This window comes from Cydia strobilella, chromosome 21 (assembly GCF_947568885.1).
Source record: "Cydia strobilella chromosome 21, ilCydStro3.1, whole genome shotgun sequence".
Classification (NCBI taxonomy): Eukaryota; Metazoa; Arthropoda; class Insecta; order Lepidoptera; family Tortricidae; genus Cydia; species Cydia strobilella.
The window spans coordinates 6248291-6267649 of record NC_086061.1 but is presented as its reverse complement, the minus strand read 5'-3'; the positions used below and the strand labels follow the sequence as shown (position 1 = coordinate 6267649).

Genomic DNA, 19359 nt, shown 5'->3' with positions numbered 1-19359 from the left:
CATTTTATTTCATTTAGGTCGCGGACAGCGAGCGGAGCGGTCGTGTCTTGGAAATGAGTACCAAATTGATTGAGCAATCTTTTTTTCAGTCAGCTGTTGATGGGAATTGGGAAGGTATTTTGATAATTAGAAGCAATTTTTGCGTACCTAGTCTTTTAAGTAAGACGGTAAGTTCAGTTTAGAATATGTTGTCAAACGAGTTACGAAACTATATCTTGTTTGTAAACAGACAGGTTGTATCCAAAGTACGTTCGTGAGTTTTCAGGGTTCCGTATTTCGATTTATATTGACTTTATAGGGGTAATTTCTAGTCGCGATACACTAGGTCTGGGGTGTGTAGTGTAATAATAAAAGGGACCGTATTTTAAGAGGTGCATTGGCCTGACCCCTTATTGAAATACTGAGCTCGACACCGCATCGCATTGCCAATTACGAATGTGGGGATATTAATTATTATGATAGGTATTAATAGTAATGTTGGCGCATATCCTTCCCATACAAACAGAGCTTCGTTCTCATTTTAAAACTACGTGTTGGATTGTAATGAAACTTCGCATATACAATGACATGAGGTATATCGAATATCTATGCCTGTAATTAGTTTATATAGCTGCACCTTATGATATGAAACAAACGAAATAGAGCAAAAACAAGTTTTATATGAAAAACTTTAATTCGCTGTATTTTTTTTACTATGGTATCTGAAGCTACATAAACTAATTACAGGCATAGATAGACCTTTTCTTATTGTAAGTACAAAGTTTTAGTTTCAGCAATCTACCCAGTCGTTTTAAAATGAGAGCGTAACTACGTTTGTATGGAGAACTGAGCTTGCTGCGGAATCTTGACACGACTGTCTTTTCGACAATAAGTACTGCTTTAGTGGTTATTCACTGGTTATAGATAAGCCTGCGTTGGGTTCCGCTAAAAACTTTAGTTTATACTTATTGTGCCTGCCTATTCTGTTTCACTCATTATATTTTATTGTTAAGACGTGGAGGTTGGGTTACCTTTTTCAACTCGTGTTTTTATTATTTATTATGGTAGGTACCTAACCTACCTACTTAGTAACATTTTCCTTACACTTACCTTTATATGCGGTTTGTAAATAAAGGTTTTATTTTTTATTTTAGATCCTCGTCAACTTTAAAAATGTATTATTTTTAAATTGTAGTATTGATACGTATCTTCGAGGTTCACGAATCACGGTCTACATCCGAAGATGTTATAGTCCCCAACACAGTCAACAACAGATTTTATTTTTAAAATGGTTTTTACGTTCATAGGATATTATTGTTATCTTAGAAATTATTAATTATAAAACATAGGCATACCTACACTACCTATAGGTACTTATGTAGGTACTCCTGTACAGTCAGCAAAACTATAATCTTAACAGCCCTGCATATAAAATACGTCCAAGTGCGAGTCGGACTCGCGCACGAAGGGTTCCGTACCATTACGCAAAAAAACGGCAAAAAATCACGTTTGTTGTATGGGAGCCCCCCTTAAATATTTATTTTATTCTGTTTTTAGTATTTGTTGTTATAGCGCAACAGAAATACATCATCTGTTAAATTTCAACTGTCTAGTTATCACGGTTCATGAGATACAGCCTGGTGACAGACGGACGGACAGCGATGTCTTAGTAATAGGACTAATAGGGTCCCGTTTTTACCCTTTGGGTACGGAACCCTAAAAAGTATGCTGGGCTATAATTAAATAAAAATCTGAAACCCGCGTTAGTTCTAAAAACAAAATAAAACGTCTAACGGAAACGGAACTCCACAGAAACTGCATTCGAATCGCGCCTCTTCCAGAATACGAGCGCTGATGACGTCACAATAATGGCCGCCGCTGGGCGTTACAGCGATGCCTCTGGAACCAAAACGTAATAAGTGGCGCTGAGTGTCATACGACTTACGCTGTTTTGAAAGTAAGACAATGTCATTGCTTTCATCGTAGTTAGCGCGTCACTTTGATGATCTGCGATCACGTATGCTTTTAATGGATATCGGGATCCACTAACAGTGGTGGTCTGAGTTCATACACTCGATACCAATGGTGAGAGATGGCAATCCATACTAATCTATAGTACGTATGAGTAAGTATGTAAATTATCTAATGTACAGTCACGGACTATTTGTTGAGCCATTTAGGTTTCACTTTTATTTATGTTTATTCACAACCAAAGATAGATATAACTCCGTAATAGATAGATACAGTCTAAGGAAAAAACGTTATAAGTTACTCTATGTTCACAACCAAATTAGCTTGAACCCTAAATGGATAAACAATTAAAGTCTGTGACTTACAGCCATAAACATACATATAAACACTATAAGTACCTACCTACCTTTTTAGGGTTCCGTACGCAAAGGGTAAAAACGGGACCCTATTACTAAAACTCCACTGTCCATCTGTCTGTTCTGTTACCATTACCAGGCTGTATCTCATGAACCGTGATAGCGAGACAGTTGAAATTTTCAGATGTATTTTGAAGTATTTTGGTTGCCACTATAACAATAACAAATACTAAAAACCGGCCAAGTGCGAGTAGGACTCGCGCACGAAGGTTTTCGTGCCATTAAGCAAAAAACGGCAAAAAAATCACGTTTGTTGTATGACGTATGAGAGATGGGAGCCCCGCTTAAATATTTATTTTATTCTGTTTTTAGTATTTGTTGTTATAGCAGCAACAGAAATACATCATCTGTGAAAGTTTCAACTGTCTAGCTATCACGGTTCATGACATGATACAGCCTGGTGACGGACGGACGGACAGCGGAGTCTTAGTAATGTAATAGGGTCCCGTTTTTACCCTTTGGGGTACGGAACCCTAAAAATGTAAAACTCGTGGAACCATGCGCGTTGGAGGGTCTGCCATCTTGTGACCTGAATCGGAAACATAAACTGTACATTGACACTTCACGCCAAAGCAAGTGCTGCCCTCTATAAGCTCTCCCGCATTGTATTTTTAAGGATAATTGTCATACCCTACCATCAGGGTGCCATGCTGCCATGTGGTCTTTTTCCATTGTAACATCTATATTGTACCATGGTTTGCAATAAACGATTTTACTATTATCATAGATCAAAGAGGATATCATAGGATAGAAGACCGGTACTGTCATAGTAAATTTTGTAACCACAGTAAATTCACTGCCATCTATCACTTTAAAACTAAAAATGAAGATTTTAAAAATACTGTTGTAGATGTAGGTATCTGTAAGATTTGGGTCGTACCCTCTTATGTAAATAAAACAGTTGTTGTCAAGGACTCGTGGTGTTTCATTGAATACTACATGGTGGCAGCGTTGGGATTCGAACCCACGCCCTTTTGGACTGGTGCCTCAAACGCCCCCCCTAAGGAGCCGCTATTATCCATTGCTATCCCTAAACTTCCGTGGGAAAAAGCTGGTGCAGATATTTTCGAAATAAGAAAATAGTTATTTACAGTACATATGGTGCTACTTTCTAGCACTAGTGCGTAAAGAGCACTTTTCGTCCATATGTCGAAAGTTTAAAGGGCCATATGTACTGTAAAACGTTGTACGATACACGTGCGAAAAGGTAATTCGCAACTCGTGTCGATTTAAAACACTCCCTGCGGTCGTGTTTTAATTTATCGCCACTCGTTTCGAATTTTCTCTTCCGCACTTGTATCGTAAATAACTATTGTTATACAAGGGTGCAAAGTTGTATTTTACCCGCGAGTGTGGAATTGAAACATGAGCAAGCGAAAGGATTCTATAGTTGAACCACGAGCGAAGCGAGTGGTTCTAAAATAGAATCCTGAGCGTAGCGAGTGTTTCAACACACGAGAAGTAAAATACATTTGCACCCGTGTGTAACACAAAATTTTTCCCCTCACTATAGCGAGGAAAGTGCAACATCCACAGGCGTTAGATCATCTTCATCACTGGAATCACAATTTTTTTTACGATATTATATCAGAAAACACTAGAAATTCTGATTTTTACGTGAGTCGGTGAGAAGAACAGTAAAAATTGTGTTGACAATGTTGACATTTCTGTTCTGACGTATGAAATGTCAACGATGCGTTTTGAAATTGCATCGACTCAACTTGTGCGTTCAAAATTATATTTAACATCATTACAAAAAATCTAACGTTTCTTATGGAATTTAAAGGTTTATGACTTAAAATTATTAAATAAAGCTAAATTTGGTATTTTTTATTAGATTCTCAAACCATTTATTTAATGATAATTAATATCGAACGAACCATTATCATGAGCGTTTTACGTTTTGTTATCTGTCAAGCTACTTAAACACGCTCCATCCAAGGTCAAATTACTTTCCCCACTACTGTATAAAATGCGTTTTTCCCCGCTTGTTTTAAAGGATAAAAGACAAAGGTGTCAATGTTGATACTATAAATGAATTCAGCACCCCCGATTTATACGAAAACGTAACCAAACCCGGCCTAGCAGCTTTACTGATGTAGATAATCAAGATAAAAATGAGAGCCCTAAATAAACCTTCAAGAGTGGATATCTTAAAAACTACAAGATATCAAAAAACTTTTCCCCTCACTAGCTCGGAAAGTTGTCTTTTATCCTTTAAAACAAGCGGGGAAAAACGCATTTTATCCACTAGTGGGGAAAGTAATTTGATTTGACCTTGGATGGAGCGTGTTTAAGTAGCTTGACAGATAACAAAACGTAAAACGCTCATAATAATGGTTCGTTCGATATTAATTATCATAAAACAAATGGTTTGAGAATCTAATAAAAAATACCAAATTTAGCTTTATTTAATGATTTTATGTCATAAACCTTAAAGTTCCATAAGGAACGTTTGTTTTTTAATAATGATGTTAAATATAATTCTGAACGCACAAGTTGAGTCGAAGCAATTTCAAAACGCATCATTGACATTTCATTTCATACGTCAGAAATGTCAACATTGTCAACAAAATTTTTACTTAATAACTTCTCACGTAAAAATACAGAATTTCCAGTTTTTGTTATAATATCGTAAAAAATGAGTGATTCCAGTGATAAGATGATCTAACGCCTGTGGATGTTGCACTTTCCTCGCTATAATGAGGTGAAAAGTTTTGTGTTACACACGGGTGCAAATGTATTTTACTTCTCGTGTGTTGAAACACTCGCTACGCTCAGGATTCTATTTTAGAACCACTCGCTTCGCTCGTGGTTCAACTATAGAATCCTTTCACTTGCTCGTGTTTCAATTCCACACTCGCGGGTAAAATACAACTTTGCACCCTTGTATAACAAATAACTATTACTTAATTAAAGTTGTAAAAAATTAAATCACTTTTCATTTTGTTTAAGTGGCCATGTCGCTCAGACGCATAGTTTCCGAGATATAATCGAAAAACCGAAAAATTGAACCTTCAAACTTCCTCTCCCCCCAGCACCAGGGTTACGGTAGGGGACTTTTGATATGTTCATCTAACTAGTCCAAAGTCCAAACATGGTCCAAACAAAGCTACGAAGTCAAAAATTGTGTTCCTAGCATTTCCCTCTATACCTTCTTATTGCTTGGCCTATAGAGAATTAAACTTTTTAACTAAAATAAAATGTGATATACAGTATATAATATACTAAGAAAATGTGACCAACAATAGTAGTGTTTCTTTTCTATATAACAACTTAAAATATTTTCTAAAAATAATTTAATTTATTCTAATACTTCTAATAGTTTAACTTTTACTTAACAAAAGGTAAAAAACCGGTTATGACAGCAGTCGGGCCACCAAGGTCGTTGACGACACTAGTCGCCTTAAAACTTGGCTGTCTGTAGGGACAGGTATAGAAAAATAAAATACAAAAATAAAGAAATAAATTGTTTATTTCGCATGAGTGAATCCTTACTTATTGCGCAGTAGCGGATAATGTATTACCTAGGTATTTACATTTTTCACTAGTAACTATTAGTAACAATTGTTTTAATTTTAAGAGCATTGTAACAATAATACCTTATATTATAATACACATTTATCACACGTATAATTTTACAAAGTGTAAGAGGTCAATGTCCCTATGTTCGACAATGAATTGCACGATTTATTTAAATAATTTAGTGTTTATAGCGCCACAATGAGCTCTAAACGGTTTATACTAGTACTTCTCTTTTCTTCACACAAAAATTATCAAATAAGCTGAGATCCATTAATATAAACGCGACAATCTTCAATCATCAAGCTTTAGAAACCAAGTATACAATCTTCCTCTTCAGTATTCTCTGGATAATATTTCAGTTCTATGTCCTCATCGCAGTTCATGTCATCATCGTTGTCCGTTTTTAGACCCTCGTCCTCTAGAACGCAGACCGTTTCTGAATCCCCGTCCATATCTGGAGCACTGTCCATGACCGAGTCATTCAGTGGATCTTGGTTTTCTATTGCCTCTGCAGTCACAGCTTCTTGAGTCGGAACACCTTTTTCAACTGTTATATAATTATTACCAGTATTTATTACTTGTGATGTAGTATTCATTGGGATTAGTGTACCACCATTATTATGTAGAGGATTTATAACAAGCATTGGCGGTTGCCCTGGAGGGGGCACGCTATTGTCCATTTGAGGTTGACCTAAAGACGGAACAACGAAGTTATTATTTGGCAAAACGTAAATTCCTGGCATAGCTCCTCCTGCTGGAGGAGTTTGTTGTATTGGTATATTGGCTGTCAGAATACTTGGAGGGCTATTCGTAACTGCACCTAATTTTGTAGGCGACTTGACCCTTATTTTTTTAGGTTGTCCTGTCTCTGGTTCGCTGTTGTCGGTCCGTTTTTTACTTGTATTATTTGTGGTAGTCATTTCAGAACGAGTAGAGGTAGATGGACTAGATTGAGAGGCTGGCTTTCTATACCAGACGGTTGTACATGAAGAATTTTCTTCAGCACTTTCAGTTTCAGTTTCTTTTAATGAAAACACATTTTCAATTACTGGTGTCGCAGTTTCAGTGTTTGTATCTATTTTTGAGTTAACGAACGAGGAAAACGCATCATTAAATTGTTGGTTTTTCGAGGACATTGAATTTGTAAAGAACGTGTAGGTTTGTGGTGCCGTTGGAGCTTGCGGAAATGCCAATGGAGGGTTCATATCTTCAATAGTAGGTTGTATTGGTTGTGTTTGTGTTGTATTACTTGTATTTAAGTTTACATTCTTTCCAAAAGCTTTGTAAACAGTATTGGGGTCGATTGTCGTGTTCGATTGCACGTCGTCTACTTTAAGATTAATAATATTACTTAGACACAAAGACGATCCCGAGCTTACTTTAGATCCCAACAAATTGACTTGGCTTTGAGCAAAGGAGAGTATATTAGCAAGGACTTTTAGCTCTACTGTAGATAATGTATTAACGGGTGTATTTAAGGCGGCAGCCACTTTGCCATCGCCATTAATAGTAAGTCGCACGTCTTTAAACCTGTCCAAAATGGAGGTAATCAGCGAGTTGACTTCCTTTGACAATTCGTCACTGTCTACAACGTCAGTAACGAACATGCTTGGAGGCACTGCAGTAACTGGCACTGCAGTATTCTGTGGTGACGGTTTAAGTGTAGGCACTATAGTAACTGGTATTTCATCAGTATTCTGTGGTAATTGTTTAAGTGTCGGTCTGGTCATTACTGAAGTAATTTGGCAATCGTCATCGTCTTTCTCTGAAAGATTGCCAGGTTTCCATGCATTTATGGTTGAAAGGCTAAGCAAGCTTCGTGTTGGAAGAAATATATTGTCAAGCTGTATTCCCGTTTTTATTGCGGGCTTGCAACAACACTTACATTCTTTACTCTGACATGTATGAGTGGTTCTAACAAATTTTATTGCATCAGGGTGCAATGCATTGGACGCTTGGAGTTTGGAAATTACTTCTTCTCGTTTGTACCAACAACATACTGCTTCGGTTGTTACAGTCCGTTTCTTTAATAACTTTACAACATCTGGCCGACTTGTGTTACTGTAGCATGTTGTTCTTAGATAAGTTTCTATGTTTCCTACAAAATCTACTTCATAGATTTCAATAAAGTCTTCAGCATAGTTTCGGAAAACTAGGATAGGATTCTGCGAATTTGCTTTTTTTAATGTCACTAAACGCCTATTATCGGCCGATTTTGCGAGCGGAGGTTTTTTATAGTTTAGTGCTTTTCCTATTAAACTATTTTTAACATCATCAGTTCGACTTGCAGTTAAAATATTTTTCAACCAATCATTGGAATTAAGTATCGGTGTTTTATTAATATTTATGATGCTTACATCAATGTCTTCTTCCAAGTCCCGAACTGCCATATCATCGACAGATTTTTTACTAGATGAAGGAACTAATTGTTCGCCAGAAAAATCATAATCAGGCTTCTTATAGACTTCTTTTTTGCGGCAACAGCAAGTACATGCACCTGGCTTGCACGGGTGTATCGTTCTTATGAAACGCACGTTAGGATATTTAAGAACTTTAGGATACAACGACATAACAAATTCATCCTTCTTGACCCAGCAGCAATTACTTATTTTATACCTAGCCTCGTGTAAACTTGTCGCCTCATACAGAGCCTTGTTTTCAAGGTTTTCGAAATAGTGTAATAAATTACCATCGTTATCAGTGAAATAAAAGAAATGTTCATTAGAAAACATGTCCTCTATTTCCAATAAGCTATTACGCAAAACACGTTGAGCTATTTCAAATGAAGTAACTTTTGATTTTCTTCGTGGCAAACTATTAATTTCAATTACTTTTGGTTGTATTGATTTTTCAGGGATTTCGGGTATTATTCCGCGTCCTATTAGTAGATCTGGAGGAAAAGTTATTAATGGTACATCATCATCCGAAGAGCTTAGCGATAAACTAACTGCGCCACGTTTTTGTACTTTACTTGCTTTAAGCAACTGCCCGCCATGTAATACCTGCCCAAATCCTACTAGTACTGGAAGTAAAACACTACACGGTTTGCACTGTTTTAAAAGTTCACTATATTTACACGTGTCTTTGGGCGCCGCTTTTGTAGACTGTTCGTCTAAAACTTCCATGTTCACTTCAAGAATTGGTTCATCTATAACTTCACTTTTCACACTATCAATTCTAATATTACATACATCCGGTTCTATTACTGTTTCTGTAATTGCCATTTCTTTGGTTGGATGATATATTCTTCGAAGTGTGTCTTCTAATTCGCTAAATCTCCTTTTATTTTTTCGCCCTTTTCTCGGAGGTCCAGGAATAGTGCGTAGTACAGGTCTACTTTCTTTTATTATCCTGGCAGTAGCTTCTTTCGGGTCTAATCCAACAGGATATAAAGTTCTCCCCACAAACATATCGTCCAACTTTGTCGTGTAAACGATGGGTATTAGTTCTAGATCATGTACTACATTATTTAGTATATTTAGATCTTTTTTGTCTTCATTTGAGTTTTCGTCGATATCAATCACCTCTGTTTTGATATCTTCTTCCAATACTTCGACATCTGCGGACAAACAAAAAATATTATTAAATTACTGCACATATATATAAGTATAAGGCTTCAAAGTGGGTAAAATAGAAACGAGTAGTCGAAAGAATCGGGAACATATCTTGCATTCCTTGCTTACGGTTTCTACGTTTTTTATTGTAACACTCAATGCTTTTTAATGTCTCAAAACTCGATGCCTGAAATTTTGGCACACATATAATTTATAATATGGTATAAGACATACTTAGTCGATCAAAAAAAGGTACAAATCCTCCTAGAGAAGTTTCAATTTAGTACAGTATACAGGGTAATCAATCCAAATGGGTCAGTATGGAGAAGTCAGAAACTATGAGAGATAGCCAAATCTGTTCTTAGGAATCATGGCGTCGATTTTAGATTTAATAATAATGACATTCAATTTTTTTAGGGTTCCGTAGCCAAATGGCAAAAACCGGCAAAGTGCGAGTCGGACTCGCGCACCGAGGGAGGGTCCCGTTTTTACCCTTTGGGTACGGAACCCTAAAAAACGGAACCCTTATGAATTCGTCATGTCTGTCTGTCTGTCAGTCCGTATGTAACAGCCACTTTTTTCCGAAACTATAAGAACATTAAGAACTATACTGTTGAAATTTGGTAAGTACTAAGTAGATGTATTCTGTGAACCGCATTAAGATTTTCACACAAAAATAGAAAAAAAAAAGAAATGTATTCAACTATTCAGATAGGCCAAGCAATAAGAAGGTATAGAGGGAAAGTTAGTTTATATGTTTTTAGGTGTCAATGTTGATACCATAAATGAATTCAGCACCCCCGATTTATACGAAAACGATTCCAAACCTAGCCTAGCAGCTTGATGTACTCAATAAAAATAAAAATGTGAGCCCTAAATAAACCTTCAAGAGCGGATATCTCAAAAACTATACAAGATATCGAAAAACTTGACTTAATAAAACTTGTAACAAATTAAATCACTTTTCATTTTGTATAAGTGGCCATGTCGCTCAGACGCATAGTTTTTGAGATATAATCGAAAAATAAAAAAATGGAACCTTCAAACCCCACTCCCCCCCAGCACCAGGGTTACGGCCGGGGACTTTTGATATGTTCACCTCCTAACTAGTCCAAACAAAGCACGAAGTCAAAAACAGTTTTCCAAGCATTTCCCTCTATAGCTTTTTTTGGGCATTCATTTCCTGGCCTAAGAGTATATTTCTATAGTTCGCGTACAACGATATTTGATTATTTGCCGCACTCCACAGTCTCCACAGCCACACTAAATATTGTTATACACATACTTAGAGACGTATCTATTTTTGTAGAGCCGTTACATAATCTCATCCGCTGCTATTGATGCTGTTGCTGACTGTACAGCTTATCAAAATTCCATATTATAGGGGTGCCATACCTACTTGCAAAGACAATACAAGAGTGTATAGATATAGAGGGTTATTGTCATATTAAATTTTGTAGTCTGTAAAGTACGCCAAAGGGCACATCATAGCTGTTCCTTAGAATACTGTTACCACCTATTTATGTACCTGTGATGAAAGAATAAAGAATTGATTGATAAATTTACTGCCATCTTTCGACGCAGGATTAAAATTAAAAATATATAATATATATATGGATAAATAATTTATTATTTCTATTTTTTATTCTTTTTAGAACGCCATATGACATTGACCCATGTAGGCCATGTTCTTTCACTAATATGTGTTAAAATTGTTAAATATCAAACGGTGTCGCCAACACCATCTACACGAGTATAGGCCAAAGGTATGGCGCCATCTATTCGAGCATACATTTTTCTTGATTTTCCGAGACACGTTTTTTACTTAGACTTTACTTATACGGAGTTACATAATGGTACATTGTGCAACGTGGGGGGTAAGTGAAATATACGGCACGGGACCCTAAAAAAAGCTATAACTCACGAGTGAGATAGTTTTTTTTCAGAATCCATAACTCCCGCAGGAATAATACATATATGCCTTTGTCCTTCAGTAGGTACACGTCGTGATGAAAATTATATATTTGCTACTTGATATGACAAAGATTTTCTTCAGTTTATGAAGTCAATTAAGTTATAAAATAAATCGATAGAAATAGTGAGCCTAGAGTCAGACCAAGGTAACTCTGCAGCGATTTTGATAGCACAGACAGACTGCAAGTCATGGAGATAAAGCTACGGCTTGTATGTACAGATGTTTGTTAATTTGACCACACCATTAAAAAAACCGGACATTAAAAAAAACGAAAAGTATTTGTCATACCTACATCATCTGTGAAAAGAAAATATCAAAGATTCAAAGATTCAAAGATTTATTTGTTCAACATAGGTAAGTTACAAGATGTTAAATACATATTTCAGTATCACTATGTCGTGCCTATTGGCATACAAATTCAATAAAAATACACGCTAATCATAATATCACAGAAAACAATAATAGTCAAAACAGGGTTATGTCATGCAGTAAATCTTAATTAGGTAATTCAGTCAAAAATTCTATAATAGAGTAATATGCTTTCTCGGTAAGAAAAGCTTTTAGGTTTTTTTTAAAAACATTATTCTTGTTTTTACATGCAATTATATTCGCCGGTAACTTGTTATATATTTTGTGAGCCATTCCAAGTATACTTTTTTGTAGAAGTGCCGTTTTATTTGGTACTTTTTGCATAGACTTTAGTTTGTTTTGAAGGCGAACGCTTTTAAACTTACTAAATAGGCTGTGGTTTGTATTTACAAAATTGGCCATTTCGTATATATACAAACATGGCAATGTAAGAATTTTGAGACTCTTGAAAAATGGTTTACATGGCTCACTTTCTTGGACACCGCAAATTGTTCGTATGCATTTCTTCTGAGCCTTAAATACAAATTCTTTATTGGTGGAGTTTCCCCAAAAAAGGATACCATATCTTAAATTAGATGTGACATAAGCATGATAGGCGGTTAAAAGTGTCGATTCGTTTGCGATTTTTTTCAAATTGTACAACGCGTATGAATATTTACTTAATTTATTACATATATTGTCAGTTTGTGTTTTCCATGTCAACTTATTATCTATACTTAATCCTAGAAATTTCGTTATGTCCGTTTCATTCACTTTATGTCCCTTATAAACTATGTTTAAACTAGTAGATTTGGTTCTTTGCTTAAATGTCATAATATTTGTTTTGTCCAGGTTTATTCTAAGATTATTGTTATCAAGCCATTCTATAATAGTTTCTAAGGTATTATTTATGTCAGTTTCATATGATTCTATATTTTGTCCAGAAAAAATAATGGTGCTATCATCTGCAAAGAGAACCATCGGGTGTACCGTAGCTTTAGGCATATCGTTAATGTAAATTAAAAACAATAGTGGGCCCAACACACTTCCCTGGGGTACCCCATAACAAATACTCCTAAAGTTAGATGAGTAGGTTTCCTCTTTTTTCGTACTGGGAGATATTCTTTTGATTTGTGTAATTTGTTTCCTATCTCTCAGGTAAGAACGGATTAGACTGAAAACATTACCGCGAATTCCATAAGCATGTAGTTTGTCTAAGAGAATATTATGGTCAACAAAGTCAAACGCTTTTGACATGTCCATATATAAAGCGCATGTAGGGATTTTTTTGTCCATGTTATTAATAACTTTTTGTACTAAATCGAAAATTGCTAAATTTATTGATTTTCCCTTTCGAAACCCTTTTTGTTCGTTTGCAAATAAGTTTTTTTTTTCAAAGTAATTGTAAAGACTGTTGTATATAACTTTCTCTATGATTTTGGCAAAGACAGAGATTAACGCAATAGGCCTGTAGTTCTTCATGTTATCTTTATCCTCCTTTTTATAAAGAGGTCTCACAATGGATAGCTTTAGTTTGCTAGGAAACTCACCATGCTCAATACATAAATTTACTATATGGCTGAGTATAGGAGAGATAATGTCAGATGTTTTTTTTATTATTTTCGTATGTATACCATCGTGTCCAGTGCTATTTGTATTTTTTAAAGAATTTATTATTATTTTTATGTCATTAGAATTTGTCGGCTTCATAAATAGGGAGTTAGCATAGTATGTCATTGTTTTCTTATAATTATTTTTGTTGCTAGTGCCACTATGAGGAGTAGCAAGACGAACTTGGTCCACGAAATAATTATTAAATTCCTCTGCAATATCTTTAGGATGTGTAACTGCCTTTCCATTGGATATAATTTGCTTAATATTTTCAGTAGGGTACCTAGCCTTAGATGGGTTAATAATTTTCCAGGTGGCTTTTGTTTTATTCCTTGATCGTTCAATGATACTGTCATGTATGGATCTTTGAACACTGCTTATAATTCTTTTAAGATGTCTGGAATAACATGTTAATTTTTCTTTTAGGTCCGATTTTCGCGTCAGTCTATATTTCCACAACAATTCTCTTTTCCGTTTACAACAATTTTTAATACCGTTTGTTATCCATTTAGGTTTAGTAGTGGTGTTAATTTTATTTAGTTTCTTAGGAAAACACAATTTATAAAGTAGGTCAAAGATCTCAAAGAAACTATCAAATGCTTCATTCGGATTGGTTGCTGAAAATACATCACTAAAACTAATATTACGTAGACAATCTATGAATTTGATAATGTTTTGGTCTGATAAATCAATTTGTTCTACAAACCAATATGGAATGGAGCATGTTTTCTTTACTGGACATTTTAACAATTGTGCGGTATGGTCCGATAGAGCAAATTCTAAAACCTCAGCTTTACTACCTCTAACATTGTGGATTATGTTGTCTATGCAAGTGCGACTGGACAACCTAGTTGGCTGTAATATTCCTAGCTTAAGGTTGTAACTGCTTAAGAGGTTTTTGAAGTCAATCGAGTGTACAGTAGATTTGAGTAGATCTATATTGAAGTCACCACAAATGACAATCTTGTTCCCGGTGTGGCAGTACTTATTTAAGATCTCATTTATTTTGCATAAAAACAATGTTACTGTAGCTAAATTGTTTTTTGGTATTCTATATACACAGACAATGATGATTTTATGTTCTGTCAACTCAATTCCAGTACACTCTATGATATTAGGAATCGAGGTATTTGTGATTTCAGATATTATATTGAAACTGTGAATGTTTCGTATTAAAATACAAGAACCTCCATTTCTGTTGTCTCTTGTAAAGACTGCTGCTAATTTATAATTTGGAATAGAGAGGTTAACTTCATCGCCAGCTTTCATGTTGTGTTCAGTTATACATATTACATCGATTTGTTTACCAGAATCGTTTAGTTCTTGCAGATTAACGCATAATAAATCGGCTTTATTAATTAATCCATTGATGTTCTGGTGAAGCACATAAATATTTTTATAAGTTAGAATATCATTATTATTGTTTTCTAATAAGTTATTACAGTCTAGTTTATCATTATTCATAAAAAAATATTACTGTTATAATATTTTTCATTCACAGTTTTCAGTATTTTGTTTACATGTTGTGCTAATTTATATTTCCCTTTATAATTTAATTGGTTACCATCATTTTGGTAATCTGTCTTTCCTAAATAAATACTATTAGATTGTAGCCATACATGCGGCATGCTGTCAAATTTGTTATGAATTGCTGAATTTAATTTATGTACAAAATTATTATAATATTCAGAATAATCATTAATGGAATACGGTATGTCACAAATAATTACATTAGTATGAGTAGCAGATTTAACAGTTGTTTCTAGAAGTCTTATGATCTTGCTAATTGGTGTGATGTTATAGTCACTGACTCCGCACATTATAACCAAACAGTCACTTTTCTTAAAATCTGCGATTTTTTGATGAACGTTGTGTAGGACCCGTTCCGTTGTTCCGTGGTTTATAATGTCAGCTGAGAAATCATAATCATTCCTTCTTAATTTGGAGAGGGGACGCAGTACGTCCGATCCGTGGTAATCAGACAAGAGCAAAAGCTTCGGCTTGTGTCTATATGGCTTCTTAAAGGTATTTATTAATTCGTGTTCTTCTTCTTCTTGCAGATTATTTTGGTCAGGTGACGGACGATGTTTTGTCAGATCTGGGTGATAGGTTTCAGAACTGGAATTATAGCTGACCTTTTCTAATTGTTTGATGGTCTTTTGTAGTGTTCTTGTTGATTGTTGTATGCGTGACAAAGTTACGCTTTTGTTTATTAATGCATCTGAGTTTTGTTTGATTTCTTTATTCGTAGTCAACGCCTTACTTAATTTAATCTGCAATGTCCTAATTTTTTTATTCAGAGTTTGTATTTCATTTTCTAGGTCCTTTATTTTATTATTAGTTTCAATATCAATGGTTTCAGTTAAAGGTAATGTTGGATTTTGTAATATATTTTTTGTAGGGGAGCATTTGCCTTGAGGGTGTTCTTTAAGTAGCGTGTTATATACGCATATTTTTTTCTTGTAATCATCTAGTTTTTTATTCAAGTCTTGATTTTCAGTATTAAGATTAGTAATTTCATCATGTGCGCTTGCCAATTCTACGGTAAGTTTTTCAACTTGTGCTTTCAGGGCAACTATTTGCGATGATTCCATGTTAGATATGCTCGGGAGGCTCCGAGGACTTTCGTACGTACTTTCATCTCTAAGCGTGGAACTTAATATATTATCATCAATGTCGGCATGCGATACGTCAAAGGAATTCGATTTTGATGGTAAAACACGTTTTCTCTGAGTTATGTTATCTGGTGATTTATTTACAGTGCTTTCAGTGTGCGAAATAATTGGTGGTGGGGTTGCCTTTTTCTGGGTATTTTCGTGGCAATTTCTGCACTTCCAGGCTAACTTATTGTTACTCGTCATTAATCTAAACCTCGCTGGAGTAACATTTCCTGTGCATTCAAGGTCGAAGATTTTTAAGCAGCCTGAGCATTTTAAGTATTCTTTATTTTTTAGTATTTTCTTACATCTAGAGCATGCATTTGAAGGTATTGGAGTCATTTTTATGTGATTATTATGTATTATTCTAATTTGAAACAAAGTTCGATGTCAATACTGTATTGTTATTGCCATAGTCTTCTTGGCGTGTCAATAGATGGCGCTCGATTCCGAGATGTGTTTGAGCTATCTTTAAATACGCCCAGCTGCCTATTCTGGTGTAGCAACACTCAGTTAATTTCTGTAGGTTGGCACAACATGCACTAGTGTTAACTGTCAGTCAAGCAGCCAATTAATATTGGAGTGATCGCCGGAGTGTACCGTTAATTTCTTGAAAATAGACAGTTATTCCTTCATTTTGAATTTAAAGTATCTAATATATTAATATGTAACGGCTAATTAGCTTCTCACCTTTGTGTTTTTTGTTTAGTGCGTGCTTGAGATTGAATATCGGAATATGATAACCTGATGTAAGTTTATTGGTTATGTTTTCCTTTGCACTTTCACTGATTCTACATAGTGTTTACTATTATTTTAAGATAAAAATTCACGGACAATCTCTTTGTATGTGTTTACTTGGCTAGGGTTGCCAGGGTTCATTTCATGTTCATCAGGGTTCATCAAATGTCTAGTTTCTAGGTTTTTTTTATTCGAACGGGTTACACTACTTAGCTATCACGGTTCATGAGATACAGCTTGGTGACAGACAGACGGACAGCGGAATCTTAGTAATAGGCTCCCGTTTTTACCCTTTAGGGTTCCGTACATAAAGGGTAAAAACGGGACCCTATTAATATGAACCGTGATTACCGTGGCATTAGACAGTTGAAATTGTCATAGATGATTTATTTCTGTTGCCGCTGTAACATACTAAAAAGTACGGAACCCTCGGTGGGCGACTCCGACTCGCCCTTGACCGGTCTATTAAGTAATAAAAGCTTTCCCATGGCAGTCTTCCTGACGTATTAAATATATCACGGTCCCTGACGTAAATCAATTTCAATACAGGTTTGTTTTCAATACTTTGTCGTGTACATATATTACACGAATCGCACTTAAACTATCGTGAGACATATTTCAAAATATTTATCAGTACGGTTTTTACTCACTATTATTTTTAGTCGCTTTTGGCGACATGTTTCGGATTCTTTGGGAATCCATCCTCAGGCACGAGTGTCCGCGATATATATATTTCACCACTTTCTGCTGACTTTCTGTCGATTATTGAATCAACTTTAAAGGCTTCGCCAAACACACGGCATGACGCAGCGCCGCGTCCGCGCGCGTCCGTGCCGCGTGTTTGGCCAAGCCTTTATGCTCAACGAGTTGATCAGTTCAGTACCCTTACCATGAGTTACACACAGTGTCAACTGTCAACACTATGACATATACGCTAATCATTAGCGTATATGTCATGAGCGGCTAATGGCTCCCCTACAAGATGGCCCAGAGCTGGACCAGCGAGATGGCCATGCGATGGTTGAGAGCATCCACTATGGAATGGGCCTCGTGTATGCACCGTACGCACCATTGTTGGCCCACTATCTTTGGTGTGCGGACGAAAAACCGACCCCGTGGCCATCCCATCGCCATCCAGCCGCGCCATGCGCCATAAGCCATCCGACACACCTACCCTCTCTACACGCTGGCCCATCTTAGTGGACCACTACGCCATAACGTCTACGTAATTTACTTTCTATACATCTCGTACGCACTAATATGTCAATACGAGCGAGATATGTCAGTGTTGACACTGTCAGTGACTCATGGTACGGGCACAGTACTACAGTATATTACTGCAATGTTCTGCCATCAGAGTGCAGCACCAGCCTTTTTAGTAAACCATAGAGTAAGTTATACATACTGTACCTTTAACAGGTTTTTGACAAGGTTTCAGAGATAATAAAATATGACATTGATGCATCAAGGCGGTTTGTTTACAGAGGACCTACCGGGAAACGCGAATCCGAAATTTCGCTATCTGCCTCAATCGCTCGAATATGCAAGTGACAGAGATGTTAGATAACGAAATTTCGATTTTCTTGTTTCGCGATAATCCCTTAGATTGTGTTAGTGGCGCCCCCTACGCAGAGTTTCGTGTAATATTCTCTGTTGACCGACTCGCGCGAGTTACAAATGAGAATAGATATGCACTCGTAGTAACGATGAGATGTAAACAGTTAACACGCAAAACAAAAAACAGTGTTTGTATTTGTATAATAAACTATATACATGCCATAATAAAATTTGTATTGCGTATTAACAGTATATACTAATAAATTAAAACAATATAAATACCTGAATCGAAATCCATCTTCACAATTGACAACATGATCCGAGCTTCCTTTAAATTTGCCACTAAAACTCTTCACAGATCTACCACATTCACCAAATGATTTTCACTTTTATTTACGTTAAACATTTCTAGGTTATATTGTACAAATTGTTGTCACATCGCCGACGTACGAAGGAGCGACTGAAGGGCAGGGGAGGGAAAGCAACGGAGCACGGGTGAGCGGGGTGCGGTACAAGGGGGGAGGGGAAACCGGCGAGCGCCGCGAGCGGGGAGGTGGAGAGGCGCGTTTGAACGACCGACTACTCGTGCCAGTAATTTAGTTGTGCGTTGTGCGGGGTGTGGGGGGTATTCTGATATTATTTAACTGAGCCGAGTTGAGCCGACGATAGTTGACATGCCTAGTTAATCTAGAAAAGAGAAAGGATTACACTAGAAAAAAAACTGGATGCTATTTTATATCAAATTTCTTTGCCTAGGCCACCAAACGAAGACCAAACATTTCCAATCGGGGGAATTAATTCGTGTATAAGCAAATTTTGGCAGTTGTAGGGAATGATGTATTAAACCACATACTATTTAAAAGTACCCGAGGGTGGGGAGAAGCTAACGGGTAAGGGGGGGGGGTAGAGTGTTATTACACTTCTTAAACGGCCACCGGAGTTCCAAGTCATATTGGAAATTCACCAGTTACGATGTGCTACCCATTCTAAATTAATTTTTAACAAGCAGAAACGTCTGCGATCGATGC

The 19359-nt window shown here is 36.2% G+C and overlaps 1 protein-coding gene across 1 annotated transcript; it reads right to left on the bottom strand.

Annotated features, from left to right (window-relative positions):
* Nucleotides 1–5823: 5823 nt before the first annotated feature.
* LOC134751134 (uncharacterized) lies at nucleotides 5824–18795 on the bottom strand. Its single transcript, XM_063686494.1, has 2 exons — nucleotides 18614–18795; nucleotides 5824–9450 (listed from the first exon to the last, which is right to left on the bottom strand). Exons 1-2 carry the CDS (start codon nucleotides 18645–18647, stop codon nucleotides 6197–6199), a joined length of 3288 nt encoding a protein of 1095 aa, XP_063542564.1. The 5' UTR covers nucleotides 18648–18795; the 3' UTR covers nucleotides 5824–6196.
* Between the last annotated feature and the right edge of the window lie 564 nt (nucleotides 18796–19359).

Bases quoted from the DNA above. Each gene is read 5' to 3' on its own strand.
- LOC134751134 (XM_063686494.1), bottom strand. From the start codon at position 18,647: ATGTTGTCAATTGTGAAGATGGATTTCGATTCAG. The intron at 9,451-18,613 runs GTATTTATATTG...GTTTGTCCGCAG, and splicing joins GAAGATGGATTTCGATTCAG to ATGTCGAAGTATTGGAAGAA.